This window comes from Physeter macrocephalus, chromosome 6 (assembly GCF_002837175.3).
Source record: "Physeter macrocephalus isolate SW-GA chromosome 6, ASM283717v5, whole genome shotgun sequence".
Classification (NCBI taxonomy): domain Eukaryota; kingdom Metazoa; phylum Chordata; class Mammalia; order Artiodactyla; family Physeteridae; genus Physeter; species Physeter macrocephalus.
Window position 1 is genome coordinate 72,179,338 of NC_041219.1, and position 17,117 is coordinate 72,196,454.

Genomic DNA, 17,117 nt, shown 5'->3' on the forward strand with positions numbered 1-17,117 from the left:
GTCCCCTGCATCGGCAGGCGGACTCTCAACCACTGCGCCACCAGGGAAGCCCTCTTTTTTTGTGTGTGTGTGGCCATACCCCACAGGATCTTGGTTCCCCAACCAGGGTTCAAACCCGGGGCCCGGGAATGGAAGTGCGGAGTCCTAACCACTGGACCGCCAGGGAATTCCTCCACCTGCTGTTTCTAACATTAGCTAAACAATTCTATCATTACCAAAGAAGACATACAGATGGCCAACAAATACATGAAATGATGCTCAACATCACTCATCATTAGAGAAATGCAAATCAAAACCACAAAAATGCAAATCAAAACTACAATGAGTTATCACCTCACACCAGTCAGAATGGCCATCATCAAAAAATCTATAAACAACAAATGCGGGAGAAGGTGTGGAGAAAAGGGAACCCTCTTGCACTGTTGGTGGGAATGTAAATTGATACAGCCACTGTGGAGAACAGTATGGAGGTTCCTTAAAAAACTAAAAATAGAACTACCATACGACCCAGCAATCCCACTACTGGGCATATACCCTGAGAAAACCATAATTCAAAAAGAGTCATGTACCAAAATGTTCATTGCAGCTCTATTTACAATAGCCAGGACATGGAAGCAACCTAAGTGTCCATCAACAGATGAATGGATAAAGAAGATGTGGCACATATATACAATGGAATATTACTCAGCCATAAAAAGGAGTGGCATGGACATATATACACTACCAAATGTAAAATAGCTAGCTAGTGGGAAGCAGCTGCACAGCACAAGGAGATCAACTGGATGCTTTGTGGCCACCTAGAGGGGTGGGATAGGGAGGGTGGAAGGGAGACGAAAAAGGGAGGGGATATGGGGATATATGTATACACATAGCTGATTCACTTTGTTGTACAGCAGAAACTAACACAAGATTGTAAAGCATTTATACTCCAATAAAGATGTGAAAAAAACAAACAAACCATTCTATCATTAGCTAGTCAACAAGAAGCAAACCACACAGGGTCCATCTACCTGTCAGGATTTCTAGGCTTTCTAGTTACCTTATCTGCCATGAAACCAATAGGCAATGGAATATATACAATTTTATTCCAACAACAATCTGCATAGAATATTTTAAAAACAAGACTATGGCTTTGCCTCATATCAAACTGTAGGGTGATTCTCTTTATTTTTTCCTTCCCTCACTCTTCTTCCTTCCTCACCTGCTCTATTATTCTTAGTATTTTGCCTTTTTATTCACTCAGTGAACACTGCACCGGCACAGTGGCTCAGGCACTGCACTAAACAAGCACAGCAGATACCAAGATGCAAGGGCTCAGCCTTCCTTCTCAGGCACACCTGCTGGAGGCCAAAGACAGGTGGTAGCCTCTGTGAACAAGTGTTATTCATTCATTCTGTTACCAAGGTTGTCACCCCAGAATCATACCCCTTCCCCTCCCTTGAATAGAAACCAACAGAAACTCATCTAAGTTTCAGGACAAAGCTGAAAGGAAAAAACAAGAGCTGGTTAGAACCAAGTAGGCCCAAGATGGAGGAAGATGTGACTTCCACTAGACCTTGGGCCTCATTATACGCTCATTGTAATACGTTAGCTAAATGCCACCCTCACCAGCACCATGGCAGTTGACGGTTGCCATGACAACAACCGGAAAAGCACACACAAGGACTGAAAAGGAGAGCTGCATCAGTTCTGGGTTCAAATCGCACCCCTGTTCTCAGATAACTCATGAATATTCCCCCCACTCTTTCCAATTCCCTCCCTTTTACCTTGACCCTCCTATACAACCCGCCCAACTTGGGTTGAGAAGTTGATTAATGAACTAGGTTCCCACTTCTCCATTCTTTAACCACTGAATAAAGCTTGTGCTGTTCCAGTCTCAGCGTTGGTTTTGTTATTGGCTGCACAATCTGATTGGGAAAAAGAACCTCCCTGGGGGAAACGGGGGTCTTGGCCCAGACTAGGACCCCGGCACAGGTCCGGTTGATCAATTCAGTAACATATTAACCCAACAATTTTTTTTTTTTTAACCTAACAGTTTTTGAGCTTCTATGTACCTGTATTGCTATAGGCACAAAGAAACTCAGGGGAGTCCTCTTCTCTTAGCGAGGGGGAAAAACAGGATAAAGAAATAAATGGATAAATAGATGTCAGGAGGTGATTAGTGCTATGAAGAAAATGAAAGCAGCTTGAAAGGACAGAGTGGGAAAGAGAAGGATTATTTTAGATAGAAGCGTTAGGGAAGGCCTCCCTGATGAAGTGACATTTGAGCAGAAACTTGAATGAAGAGGGTAAGTCATTTAGATATCTAGGGGCAAAGTCTCTCAGGCGGAGGGAGAAAGTGCAAACGCCCTGAGGTGGGAACACACTTGGCATGTACAGGAAACAGCAAAGAGCCGGTATGGTGGGGACGCAGGAAAAGGAGGGGCTGAGAGAACCAGTTACTCCACTGTATACTGACCGACATTCCAGTTCTCCATGAGCTCTGGCTCTGTGTAACCAAGATTGTACGCCACCTTCTTTCTTTCCCTGGGACCTGTACCATAGACACTCCTGGCAGTTAAGGTAAACCCAGTTTCTCTCTCCATTCCAGGTAATTTGAAGGATAATACTAGAGCTAGCCTACCATGCTTTAATTTCTTGCTGTTTTTATTAAGTATGGAAGTGCAAAGTTGGAGGAAGGAGGAGAGTTTAAATGGTGGAAAAATAAGAGAATCTGGGTAATGTTGAGCTTTTTCCTTGAGCCTCTACACTTCCCCCCTTGGCATCTGTGTTCTCGACCCTGGCCAAACGTTGGATTCAACCACGGAGGTTTTTAAAAAACATTAAACTGGACCCCATTCCAGAATCCCAGAGGATGGAGCAGGGGGGTGCTTGTTTGTTTAACTTTACCCAAGTGGATTCCAACTGTGCAGTCAGGGCTGAGAACCACACCACACCATCTCCCCTGAAGATTTCATCAACTTGAACAGCAATGGTTCCCAGCAATGGCTGCTGAGTTGATTCACCTGGGAGGATTTTTTTTTTTTTTTTTTTTTTTAAGAAAAATATCAATGCCCACGCCCTACCTAAGATCAGTGCAAAAGGAACTCAGGAGTGGGGCTCCACATCAGTTTTGGTTTCAAGCTCTCCAGGAGATTCCAATGCACAAGAAAGGCTGAGAACCAGTGACAGAGATTCAAATCTCACAGATTTGTAAATACTTACCAAAAGCCACTTACTCTCTTGCAATCATATGAACTTGGTAATCTCAAACTGAATATGTCTAAAATGGAACACATAATATTTCCTTCAAAATTGGGTCCCTATTTCTGATATTCATATTACTTCCTACTTCTTGACTTCTTAATCCTTAATTTATTCAAAAAATTCTACTGAAAGAAGTAAAGAAAAATGAAAAGTAAAAATCTCCATCTTTTACCCGGCAACTACATATCCACTTCCCAGAGATGACCTCTGCTAGCACATTCATTGTGTATTTTTCCTCTATTTTCTTTGCATGCTCATTACTTTTGAGATTATCATTCTCACAACATTCTCCCAACCCTGCTTCCCATATCGATCACTGAATTAAGACACTTGTACTTTCAAGTATCACATGTTTAATCATTACCTTCAAAAGTCCATGAACAGCTAAATGGCTACAGACTCAAGTCCAAATATTTTAACCCCAAAATCAAGGATCCCAAGCAAGGCACTAACTTCCTTTTACAATTCTACCTCTCACTAATGTTACGCATAAACCTTTTATCATTTACCAATCAATGCGTTCAGCTGCAAGTAAATAAAAACCAAACAGGAGCTGGTTTTCTCATAACAAGTCTGGAGGAGCCAGGCCTGCCAGTACCCCTTAATGTCAAGGCTCTGTGATTCACTTGGCTGTCTCCTCTGGGTCAAAAGAAGCCTGAAGCTACTTTTGACCCAGAGGACCTACCTGTAGCTGAAGCTACAGCTGTAGCTTCAGTGTTAATGATCTAATTAAAGTTCAAAGAAAGGGGAGGAAAAGGACAATACAGACAAATCTGTTCCCTTTGATCGCAAAAGCAAAAATTTCCCAGAAATTCCCTATGCCTTATTGGTTAGAAACGTGTCATAGTGATCTCTCTAGCTACAAGGGAGGCTGGGAAGGCAGGTTTGTCATCCAGGGCCAGTTGGAGAACTGAGAACAAAATCAGAGTTCTGTTAACAAGGAACGTGTCTGGGGCTGTATTTGCGGTACACATTAGCCTAGTGACTGAACGCTTACGTATTCTTGTCTAACATGGGAAGAGATAGAAGGACTAAAACTTGGCTACAGTTGTCTTCCCACCCTCACCTCTTTTTCTCCATTATTTCTTCCACTTGTAAAGCAGAACATGAGGTGCCTCCAGTTTATCCAAACTCCCTCCTTTCTTCCTCCAGCAGTAAATGTGGAAACTAGTACCCTCACCCAGCCCAGCAGTCTGCGGTATCCTCAGCTTTCCAACCGCCTAACACTTGCCTTACCTACTGCTCATGCAACCCCTACAGATAGACAGCTCACTCTCCAAAATGCTTGGTTTCCTATGTAAAATCCTTCAGATTGATTTAAACAATTGGGAAGGGGAGTCATTTCTCTTTATCATTTTGGCCTAACTCTCATTTAGCACAGTATCATAGCAAATATGTCCGATTAATTCTGTTCTAAACTTCACTAAACCTGGATTTTTCTTCACCGTTTTGGATATCTCAACATAACAGACTGTGTAAAAACAAAACTGAAAACAAAAACTTGTACTACTATAATTCATAAAAGACCTTTTTGTTGTTGTTATTCCAAACCCTTAGACAGCCAACTTGAAGAATGATCAAGGCCTAGTATGTATTTTTTACTTTTCTGAATCCTCTCTTTAAAATACCTCTAAGACCACCCATAGTGGGTAGGACCCTCTTGCCCTGAGATCAGGTTAGTTAATGGCAAAGGCTTTTTTTATGTTTTTATGCTCAACTTAGTGCTATTGTAATAATAACTTGTTAATACTAGTTAAGTTTCTAGAAATCGAATATAAGTGATTATATTACTAGGTATTAGTTCCATTTCAGTAAACTACGACATCCTCTTGTAAGACATGTAATTTCTTAAGGATGTGAATTGCGACCATCTAATTTTCTGATTTGTACGTGAGGATTGCCCCTACATGCAGCTTTTCAAAGTAACGCACTATTAGGTGGCTTCAGAATTTCATTAAGAACTCCAATTTTCGGGACTTCCCTGGTGGCGCAGTGGTTAAGAATCGCCTGTCAATGCAGGGGACATGGGTTCGGCCCTGGTCCGGGAAGATCCCACATGCCACGGAGCAACTAAGCCCGTGAGCCACAACTACTGAGTCTGTGCTCTAGAGCCGGCGATCCACAACTACTGAAGCCCACGTGCCTAGAGCCCATGCTCCACAAAAAGAGAAGCCACCGCAATGAGAAGCCCGCGCACTGCAACGAAGAGTAGCCCCCGCTCGTCGCAACTAGAGAAAGCCCGCGTGCAGCAATGAAGACCCACCGCAGCCTAAATAAATAAATAAATTTTTAAAAACGTATTAAAAAAATGAAAAAAAAAAAAGAACTCCAATTTTCCTTCATTTGACAAAAATTCCTGCAATTCTGGAAACTAAAAATAACAGCTTTTAACCTGAGTGCAAAAAGAAATGACCTAGGAATACTAAATCTAAACAATTAGGTGATACAGCTGAATGAAATTCAAAAGTAAACAAATATGCATTGAAGGTGTGTGACCGGCTTTAGTAGATATGAAGTGCAGTTCCAAGGGGAAAGAGTACTGGTGTAAAAGAAACAAATTTCACAAACAATTTTCATCAGTGTTCTTTAAAAACCATTTTCTTTTTCTGTATTTCCTTTCTAAAGATGGATAAAAATAACAGTACTTGTAAAATGATACTTCATCCTGCATAATTAATCTGTCTCTTTCCGATGCTCCAATGGTCTCTGATGACTTCAAAGTCAGGATACCATATACTCGTGGAAGAATTTGGAAGGCCACAAAGACTGGATTGTGAAAGGGCAAGAAATATTGACAAAAACAGGGCATACTAAAAACAACAATTTCTTGACTCAAAATGTGTGGTTGGGGAACCATTTGGTCTGAGATGGGGAAGCCACAGCAGGCTATTGCAACTGGATTGACAGCACCTGAGGGCTGCGTTAGCCGGTATTCAGGAAACATCCAACACGGCATCAGTACTTCTCTGAATTGGCACTTAAACTTTCAAAGGCTATCTCTGCATTACAACTGTATCAGATGTTGCATAACTTTGTTCTAAAACAAGTGCGTTTGTCTTGCTCTATTTGGAAAGCCATGGGTGCTACGTTCATTATCATTTACAGACACTTTCTAAAAATCTAATAAGGAGGTACGAATAGGAGTAAATTAGGGCTTTTGGAGCGGCATATTCTGTGGAAGCAGGGGGGATGGGAAGAAACAGACAGCTGACCTCCTTGAAACAAAGACAACCCTGGAGTCCACAGAAAAATTCTGTAGGATTTCCCAGTAATAAGGCATCTCATTACTGTACTCTTGGAAAATGGTTTCCTCACGTTAAAATGACTATCAAAATGGGGGAAGAGATGCAATGTGAAAACTACCCATGAGAGACCCAAAAGGCAATGTAAAAGTTATAAATGGAGTTGATCAAAAGGGAGGTAGAATACGTCCAAAGCCAACACGATCCTGTAAAAGCCATCATTTTTCTCCCCCAAATTATCAATTTCATTTTTCGTTTACCTCATCACATTTGCACTGTGAACACAACCACCATTACCACTCACATTTTGATATGCAAATACATGAGTATAGACTATCAATACACCCCTCCTTAACTAAAATCTAAATTAACAAAGAGATTACTTACATGATGAATTAACTCACTTTGCCAACAATTCTTCTATGTATAAAAGTATAAAGACCTCTGGGGAAATTTTTATTTTATCTATAACCTTTGAGGAATTTACTATATAAGATGACCCTCAGAGATTATGAAGTAGAATTCCTTTTTATCTCATTCTTTCAAGGACCCACATCTCAACATCTAAGTCCCTCAAATGTATTAGGAGCTTAGTCTTCATAGACTAGAAGAGAAGATTGACTGTTGGGTTATAGAGGACATTAAAGGACAAGGAACAAATTCACAAACTTATTACTATATCCTATTATATTTTGGCTTTTAAAAAGTCCTGAGAGCAGAGATCTTATATTAAATTTATCTTTGGATTTCCAATGCCTAGCACAGTCCCTGGCACATAGTAAGAGCAGGGTATGTGTGAAATCGATGAGTCAAGTTTCACTCCCTCTCTGAACCCTGCCAGGATGTGAGATCATTAGGACACACTGTGCTATGGATGACAATTGACAGTGACTGCAACAGGCAGCAGAGGAGCAGGAGGAGGCAAAAAAAAAAAAAAAAAAGCAAAAATCTCCATGGTCTGGGGGGTCGGGAGTAGGTGGAGATAATGAATTATAGAGAAAATGATAACACACCTTACATTTATGATTTTATGATTTTTAAAGTACTTTACAAGATTCTTTCTCTTTTGCGCCTCACTATTCCTCTGTGATGTATGAGATTATTTAACATATAAATTCCATAATTCAGAGAGAAAAGAAGGAAATACAACCATTTTTTCCCTTTTACTGTAAAATGTTAGCTACTGCTTAAAGACGAAATACATGAGTTTAACTTTTTCCACAAATAGGGTGAAGGGTTAAAAGTATTATATAATCATATAAACCTCTAGGTGAAATTCATGAACTGATTACTTTCCAAGAAAACTTTTATAATTCATGAAATAAAACAAGCAATTAACTGCCAGGTAATTTTAGACACATCTGTCCTGCACTGCTCTCCACTTTTTCCCTGGAAGAGTGGAATTTAAAATGCATGGCAGCTTATCTAAATTACTGTATAAACCCGTACAGTGAAAACTGCCCCAATCTCCACAAGAAATGGCTGTATTCAATTGAATTGCTGTTTCTCTTAGCCTCTGGCAAATAACTTACCTTAAAAGTCTCCATCACCTCTTTTGATCCTCCTTCTCCGGTACATTCCGCGGAGCATCCATTATTGCAGTCCTTAAAAGAAGAAATTAAATCCATTAAGTAAAACTAGGTGGGTGACTGGGGTCTGGGGTAATTAATATCACTCACCATCACACCCTTTGCTCCGCTCCGGTCCGGTCCCCAAGCAAACAGGAAAAGGAGGATCAAACACCCAGGCACGAGCCCCAAAGGAGAGCGTCCTGCGAGGGCTGCCCTTCTCTTTCTGCCCTGCCGGAGGTCGCGGCTGTTTTTGTCCTCCACCGCCGGCTTCGGGCAGACTGGTTAAATTCCAGGTTCGCCCTACAGAGCCAGGGTTCACCAGCAAAGAACAAGAAGGTAATTGTCTCCCCCTTTTATCCGAGAAAATAGTCTAGACTAGGGCTTTAAGCCATTTATAGAAAAAACCTCCTGGGCGCGCTCAGCCTCGTGGTCTTGTCGATCACGGGCGCACAATAGCAAGCCTAGAAAAAGGATGGGGACCAGAGTGAACCATTTTCTCTACGGGCAGGGTCCTCCGATGCAGGCGCAAGGACACCAAACCCCACGCGTGAAAGACAAAACCGCATGGAATTAGGGGGTAAATTTTAAACATACTTAAGGACACAATGGAAACAGGTCGAACTGGAAACGGGGAAGACCTTAAAAAAAAAAAAGCCTAATCTGGTACATCACTGGGGGAAAGAGGAAGAAAGGGAATCCAAGGAGGCAGAAGGCTGCGGTCAAAATATTTTGGGGTGGCGAAGGCACGCAGGATGCGGCTGTCAGTTCTGGCAGCCCAGAAATTCCGCTTCCCCCCACAACCCCTCCTCCACCAAAGCGGCTTCCATGGCGACCCTCACGCTCCCCGTGGCTGTCCGCGCCGCGCTCCGGAGCGGGTCCCCGGCGGGACTTTAGACCTGTCTGGCGGGGGCTTCTCCGAGGAATTCGCAGGCTGGGACTCGAGATTTCGGGCAGGGCTGGGGAAAGAGGAGACGCCCGGATGGAGACAGCACGGTGGTGCAAGGCGAAGCAGGACGGTGCGGGAAACAGCAGCAGCGCGCCCGGCCGGGCCCGTGGGCTTCCGGGACCCGGGGTCCAATCCGCCCCACCCCTACGCCCGCGAACGCCCGGGGTCGGCGTACCTGGCGGGCGAGGGCTGCGGCGGCGGGGGGCGGGCTGGCCATGGGGCGGCTCCGGGAGCGCGCGGCTGCGGAGAGCTGCGGCGGCACGCAGCGCCCGGCTGGACGCGAGAGCGGGCGGCGCGGCCAAGCTCCAGCGCACGGACCGCGCGGAGCCGGCCGCCAACACCCGGAGCCGCAGGCCGGGACCAGGCGCAGGGAACAGCGCAGCGCCTCCAGCATCCCTGGGGGAGAAACCTTCAACTGCCTGGTCACTGTGGTCCTTCGGTCGGGAAACCCCAAGCCTTAGTCCCAGCCCCCAGGGCACGAGAGTGCAGGAACGCCTTTCCGGCTGCAGGGACTCAGCAAGCATCCTTATTTACCAAACAACGCCTGGGTGGGCCTGGAAACGCCCCTCCGCCCAGGGGAAGGCAACCTCGGGGAAATTAATTTACATTAGGGCAGATTTTCCTTCGACCAGCCCACAAGAGGCAGTTTCTGCTTCCCTCCCCCTTCCTGCCCCGAGAGTTTGCAGCCGGGACTGGCAGTGGTGCCGGGGTTCTTGTCTGCCACCAACCTCCACGCGCACACTGAAGGAGAAGAACGTGAATCCGGGTTTTAGATGTCTTTCCGCCACCTACCCAAGTCGGATTTGTAACTTGGGGTGTTACGGGGCTACTAGGTTCACATCCCCTAAGAGATGTTTCTGCCCAAAGACCTTGATGCCACTTAGACCCCCACCTATCCACCCAACCCATTCATCGCTTTCAGGCAAAGTAGACCACGAGTTCCCAACCAAGCAGCTTTGACAATTTTTTGAGGTAGGCCTGTGATGGCGACATTTAGAAAGAGGGAAGAGGAAGACTGTAATGGCTGTTGTCTGCTGTGTGCTCCTGAACCAATGTCAACCTAAATTATGAGCCTTTCTGGGCTTTTAAATTAATAGGAAGTGGTGACTTGTGCTGATTTGATCTTAGGAAGGGGAGAGAGCAGTTTATTTTGGGTAAAAGCGGTTAAATCCAGTCTGCTTTTAGAATTGATTTCATACAGCCCTGAAGACAATACAGCTCTAATCTTATTGCTCAGAAAACTGCATTCACTTCTCCCTTCCTCTCTCCCCTTCATTCTAGGCATAGAAAAGCCTCTTATGCTGGGGTGGAGCCCTGACAGGTCACATGTCACTGAAAACCAGAGTACTTCTTTTTGAAGAAATGTAACATTGAATTGAACAAGAAGGTATACAGATTAAGTATACTCTAGGGCTGCCAGTTTTTGACTCCTGCCCCAAGTCTAAAAATAAGAAACCCTTAGTTGAAGAGCTACAGACAACTTATTTGCGTTCAAAATGTTGGTTTAAATGTCTACACTGGGACGTTCCTGGTGGTGCAGTAGTTAAGAATCAGACATGGGGGCTTCCCTGGTGGCGCAGTGGTTGAGAGTCCGCCTGCCGATGCAGGGGACACGGGTTTGTGCCCTGGTCCGGGAAGATCCCACATGCCGCGGAGCGGCTAGGCCCATGAGCCATGGCCGCTGAGCCTGCGCGTCCGGAGCCTGTGCTCCGCAACGGGAGAGGCCACAACAGTGAGAGGCCCGCATACTGCAAAAAAAAAAAAAAAAAAAAATCGGACATGGGTTTGAGCCCTGGTCCGGGAAGATCCCACATGCCACAGCGCAACTAAGCCCGTGCGCCACAACTACTGAGCCTGCGCTCTAGAGCCTGCGAGCCGCAACTACTGAAGCCCGCGGACCTAGAGCCCGTGCTTCGCAACAAGAGAAGCCACCGCAGTGAGAAGCCCGAACACAGCCCCCCCAAAAATAAATAATGAATAAATAAATGAAAATTTAAAAAATAAATGTCTACACTGTACTATTCATTCAAAGCCTATTATTGTTTTAAAGGTAGATCCTATACAACTCCAATTTTCTTGCCATTTTAAATATGACTTGTAAATCCTCCCTTTTCAGTCAAGAAAGCATGTGTAATACAAGAATGATGTTATTAAAGATTTACGACAGGGCCACCCTGACCTTTCCTCCCCTCCAGAGCCAAACTCTGAGAAAGTGCCATCTGTATTAACTGCTTCTATTTCCTTCCCTTTCAAGTGACTATAATTTGACTTCTGTCCAATTATTCCACCTACACAAGATTCCTAGTAGCCTTCATTTTGCTCAACCCAATGGTTTTCCTTCATGTGCATTTTCATGGCTGCATCTAGATGCTGATGACTTCTTAATACATATTTTTTCAGCCCGCCTCTCTCCTGAGCAGTAATGTGCTCACAGTCAAAAATCTGTCTAAAATATTCATTAATTATGTAACATTTGTGCAGGCAGTGGGCTAAGCGCTGGAGATGCAATGTGAGCACACCTCCATCCTATTACCATGCATTGCCTCCAGCCAAATAGAAAAGTGTTACTCGTGTTAAAAAATGTTAACTAATCCCAAAAATGTGAAATTGCAAATGTAGCCAGTGCTACCTGTGCTTTAAGAGCCCCTAATGATGGAATGATGGAATGTAACTGACTCAGAAAGGTCTGGAAAGGCTTTCCAGCAAGAAATCCTTGAGCAAAGATCTGGAGGATAAACAAATTTACTAAAGGAAGAAAGGATAAAGAATGTCCGGGATGAAAGTGAGTTCCAGGCAGAAAGGACATCTTTGAGAAGGGAAGGAACGCGGTACTTGTAAAAGAGAGAGAGCCAGGGCTGGAGAAGAGACATGTGGAGGGTGCTCCATCAAAGGTGAGCCTGGGAGGGGAGGCAAAGAGGCAACCAGCTAGTGCCTTAGAGAGAGAGTTAAAGGTTAAGTTTCCCCAAAATGTAAAAGTATGACTGTCGTATAGATATAAAATGAACTTGTAGAGTTTATCTAACTCATTTAATGAAGTTACCAGGCACAAGTTAAAACTGGTTCAAAGAACAGACACATTACTGGGTTAGTGAATTGTTAAAGGAAGTTGCTAATGGACATGAAACTGGCTTCTTCCAAGTGGAGGAGAGATGTTAGTTGAACCCTGACCTTCAGAATTGATTTGCATGTCTACTGACAAGAATTATTTTGCATTTCTATCAGTTAGCTTAACAATAACTCAAAAAACAATAAAACAATGTAAAACCACAATGAAAGGGCCCAAGGAATCCTCAGAAGGAGAAAAAACGTTCAAAAGATTAGGATCTGGGGCTTCCCTGGTGGCGCAGTGGTTGAGAGTCCGCCTGCCGATGCAGGGGACACGGGTTCGTGCCCCGGTCCGGGAAGATCCCACATGCCGTGGAGCGGCTGGGCCCGTGAGCCGAATAAAACAATTTATGTTCGAAAGTGAGCTCTGCTGAATGGAACTAATCTCAAACCTGCATCTTGAGCATAATAGTTATGTATTGGGCTATTTAATTCTAATCTCTTCACCCCCCTAACCTCCACAATCACCACCACCCTGAGAAATTATGTGACATCTGCTTCATTTTTTTTTTAATCAAGGAATTTTGTGCTTGTATGTGTGAAACCTAAGTAATAAGAGGTAAAAATAAATGGGAAAAGCAAATGGACATGAGGACAACAATATAGTGAATTTTTAACAAAAAAATAGTTAACTATCATATATAAAGAAAGCAAAACAGGGCTTCCCTGGTGGCGCAGTGGTTGAGAGTCCGCCTGCCGATGCAGAGGACACGGGTTCGTGCCCTGGTCCGGGAAGATCCCACATGCCGTGGAGCGGCTAGGCCCGTGAGCCATGGCCGCTGAGCCTGCGCGTCCGGAGCCTGTGCCACAACGGGAGAGGCCACAGAGTGAGGAGGCCCGCGTACCGCAAAAAAAAAAAAAAGATTAGGATCTGGTAGGGAATGGGGGTGGGAGTTGACAGGCCTTGAAGTGCCCTCTGGCTGCAGTTTGGAGATTAGAGGAGGGCCTGGGTGGAGTGGGTTATAAGGAAGCTATAACAGAACCCACATGTGAGATGATCCTATTAAGCTGGACTTGGCAGGTGGTAGGTGATGCAGATGGAGAGAAGCAGTCAGATTTCAGCAATCTTTAGATAGATTGGATATGAGAAGAAACAAGGGAGGGCGAGGGGCCTAGGAGGGCTCCCTGGATTCTGGCTTGCTCCTCTGGTTGCGATATTCACCAAGAAAAATGGAACACTGAAAGATGAGGTGGTTTTGTTTGTTTGTTTTTTTGGCTGCGTTTGGTCTTTGTTGCTGCATGTGGGCTTTTCTCTGGTTGTGGGGAGCGGGGGGCTACTCTTCGTTGTGGTGTGTAGGCTTCTCTTTGTTGCAGAGGACGGGCTCTAGGAGCATGGGCTTCAGTAGTTGTGGCTCGTGGGCTCTAGAGCGCGGGCTTCAGTAGTTGTGGCTCACGGGCTCTAGAGAGCAGACTCAGTAGTTGTGGTGCACGGGCTTAGTTGCTCCGCGGCATGTGGGATCTTCCCGGACCAGGGCTCAAACCCGTGTCTCCTGCATTGGCAGGCCGATTCTTAACCACTGCGCCACCAGGGAAGCCCAGATGATGTGGTTTGAGTGGGTGAGCAGGAGTCTGGTTTGGGGCCAATTGAGTTTTGAGGTGCCTCTGAGACTGGCTGTTAGAGATACAAGCCTGCTAGAGATATTGAGCCTGTCTGAAGCTCAAATGAGAGGTCTGGATTAGAAGTAAACATTTGATAAGTCACTGGCGGTGATCACTGAAGCTATGGGTGTGAATGAGAATGTCATAGCTCTGCCTTGGTTTTCTCATCTGTAAAATGGGACAATAGCAAACACTTCACGTTTGCCGATTGAGATAGATTATCATAACATATGTAACAGGTGTAAATTACCTGAAGCCTTCCCTGGTAAATCTTAATCCCTTGTAGGTAATGATCATTTATCCCAGTTGGCAAACATTTTCTTAAAGGGCCAGATAGTAAATATTCCAGGCTTCAAGGGTCATGTGGTCTCTGCCGCAACTACTCAAATCTGTCACTGTATCACAAAAGCAGCCATAGACAATACATAAAAGAGCAGGCATGTCTGTGTTCCCATAAAATTGTATTTACAAAAGTAGTACAGAGTGGATTTGGCTGGTAGGTTACTGACCCCTATTCTTTGAAGTTTCCACAGCTAGAAATATAAGTGTCATCCTTCAGACACAACCAGGTGATCACCACCATCTACATTCTAGCTCCAAATATCATGACATTCACCATTTCTCCATATTACCATAGCCATATTACCGCCATCCTAGTACAAAATAGCTTCCAAGTAACCTCTGCCTACAGCTTTGCTTCCCATTAACCCATTCTTAGCATGTCAACCTGAGAAATTGTCTCAAAATGCAAATCTGAACATATCTCTTGTTGGCTGAAAAATCTTCAGGCTTTACATCATCCTTATGACAGAATATTTTAGCAAGCTCCCCCACCTGTCCCTGGCTCTCTGGCTCACCTTTTGCTATTCTTCCTCTCTCCAGCCACCCGTGTAACTTAGTTCAGTCCTTCTTTCTGACATCAGGCCTTCTCACAGCTGGCCGGCTGTCTGCAACAGCCCCTTGCTACTGCCCATTGCCTCTCTCATCCTTCCTTTCTCAGATTATTTAACAGCACTTCCTTGGGGAGACATTTCTAAGCCCTGTCTAGGCTACATGGGTCCCTCTGCTATGTATTTCTATGGAATTCTTTCCACTACAAAATAACTGTCATACTTTATTCTAATTATTGGATTAATGTTGCTCTAATTTTGATGATGGGAAATTGTGTCCACTTTGTTCACCTAGGAATCCCCCCTCACCCAATGCCAGGCACACAACTGAGACTTAACTGTTGAATTGCAGCTCTAATTTTTTTAAAGTATGTACTTAACGTATTTTGGAATTTTAACTGCCAAAGTTTACAAATATAACAGACTAAAAATGTCCTCAGGGGCCACTCTACCGGTAGATCTAGGCTCCTTTCTCCGTGAACTGCTCTCTCTAAATCTTTCTCCTTCCTTTTCCTCTGTTCTCACCCTTCCACTATTCCATCTCTTCCCTTAACCACCCATCATATGGGCTTTCAACGTTAAGGGATTCGATCAACGCTTTCAAGCAGAACTTCCTGCAATGATGAGAATGTTCTGTCTCTGCACCAAGCCAAGTGGCTATTGAGCAGTTGAAATGTGGTTAGTGTGCTTAAGGAACTAAATTTTCAATTTTGCTTAATTTTCATTCATTTGCATTTACATTTAAATAGCCATATGTGGCTCTGGTCTTAGTGCAGTTTGGGGGCATTGTTATAAGTTTGGCCATAGCTGAGAGTTGGTGTCCTGGCTCTGTCACTTATCAGCTCTATGATCTTTGGCAAATGACTAAGCTCTTTTGAGTCTCACATTTTTAATTAGAGTAAGTGACAAGGCAATGATGAGATTTAACATGAAGATATTGTATAAGGGACTCAGCAGTCTTAGTTAGCATCTCATAATTGCTCCATAAATGTCAGCTGTTATTATTTTTGTTTTTTTGGTTTTTTTTAAATTAAAAATCATGATGGCTTTTCACTTATGTGTAACCCTTAGATTAGGTATATTAATAATCGGAACTATATCATATGAGGAGAAATCTTAAAAATCTACATCTAGCACTTCAAGTGTTTCTTGTTTTTAATGTAAAGTTTGTTAAAAAAAAAAAAAGAGGCTCAGTTTGGCTCATAAAGCAAACTGCACACCTATTATTTGCATGCCTTCTGCTTGGCATTGGGAGGACACAGATGGATGAGAAACAGCTCCTTCCTGCCCTGAGAACACCCCATCGTTGGAAAGGTTGACTTGACCTTTCCATGTCAATAATAATTTCTTTCTATGACCATAAAGAAATCTTGACAAAAGAATTCTGAGTTGGCCTTTTTTATGCCATGCCTCCTTCACCCAAGTAAAATTAGCAGTTCTTTGTAGTGTGTATATACAACTAACCCCTCAAACAACACAGGTTTGAACAGCACGGGTCCACTTATACACTGATTTTTTTTTATAATAAATACCATAGTACTCCCTGATCCCCTGTTGGTTGAATCCTCGGATGAGAACTTCGGATAAGAGGGCCAACTCTAAGTTATGTGCAGATTTTCAACTGCATGGAAGGTCCCTGCCCCTAACCCCCGTGTTAAGGGTCAACTGTAGTTACTGTGTCAGTTTCCTCAGGCTGTTGTAACAAAGTACCATTAACTGGGTGACTTAAAAACCACAGAAACTTACTGTCTTAAGAGGGGTGGGCAGGGCCATGCCTCCTTTGGTACTTGTAGGGGAGAATCCTTCCTTGCCTCTTCCAGCTTCTGGTAACCTTAGTTGTTCCTTGGCTTGCAGCTCTAGCCTTCACCCTCTGATGGGATATCACAGGTGTCTCCTTTCCTGCGCCTCTATTTCTCTTCTCACAAGGACACCGGTCATATTGAATTAAGGACCCATCCTAATTCAATTTGACCTCATTTAAACTTGATTACATCTGCAAAGACCCTACCTCCAAGTAAGATCACATCCACAGGTTACTGGGCTTTTAGGACTTCAATATATCTTTTTGAAGGGACACAATTCAACCCTTAACAGTTAACTAACTTTAAATGTAATGATCACGCCATCTTTACTGTCCTGTTTTCCCCTTTGAATAATAACTTTTACCAGTAAAATGAATTGATTTACAAAACATATGACTTTCACACAACTTTTCATCAGGACTTTATGATTTCATGGGAACAGATCTTTAATAAAATTTACTTATAGGGCGGGGGCAGGGGACGGGCAAAAAAAAATTTACTTATAGTCTACAAAAGATCAATCACAAAAGCATGGCTCTAGATTCTTCCCTTCCCTTTCTTAGCCCGTTCAGTAAGTCCTCAAGTCACACTGAGACTCTGCCTGCACATTTCTCTTCTCCACCTGCTTCTCTCCTTCATCTCTGCTCCTCTCTTTTGGCCACAGTCTCCCAGGTGCACCCACTCCATTCTTTTTTTTTTTTTTTTTTTTTTTTTTT

The 17,117-nt window shown here is 43.8% G+C and overlaps 1 protein-coding gene across 4 annotated transcripts in view; it reads right to left on the reverse strand.

Moving 5' to 3' along the window:
• The window catches only part of BCAT1 (branched chain amino acid transaminase 1), a 105,141-nt gene that overhangs the window by 62,160 nt on the left and 25,864 nt on the right, over positions 1-17,117 (reverse strand). For 2 of the 4 annotated variants that reach the window (XM_055085509.1, XM_007101353.3), the window contains exon 2: positions 8,021-8,092. In XM_055085509.1, the coding sequence (XP_054941484.1) occupies positions 8,021-8,092 (72 nt within the window). Of the gene's footprint in view, positions 1-8,020; positions 8,093-8,167; positions 8,681-17,117 lie in introns of those variants that run through there. The other 2 variants (XM_055085510.1, XM_007101354.3) reach the window with 2 other exon arrangements.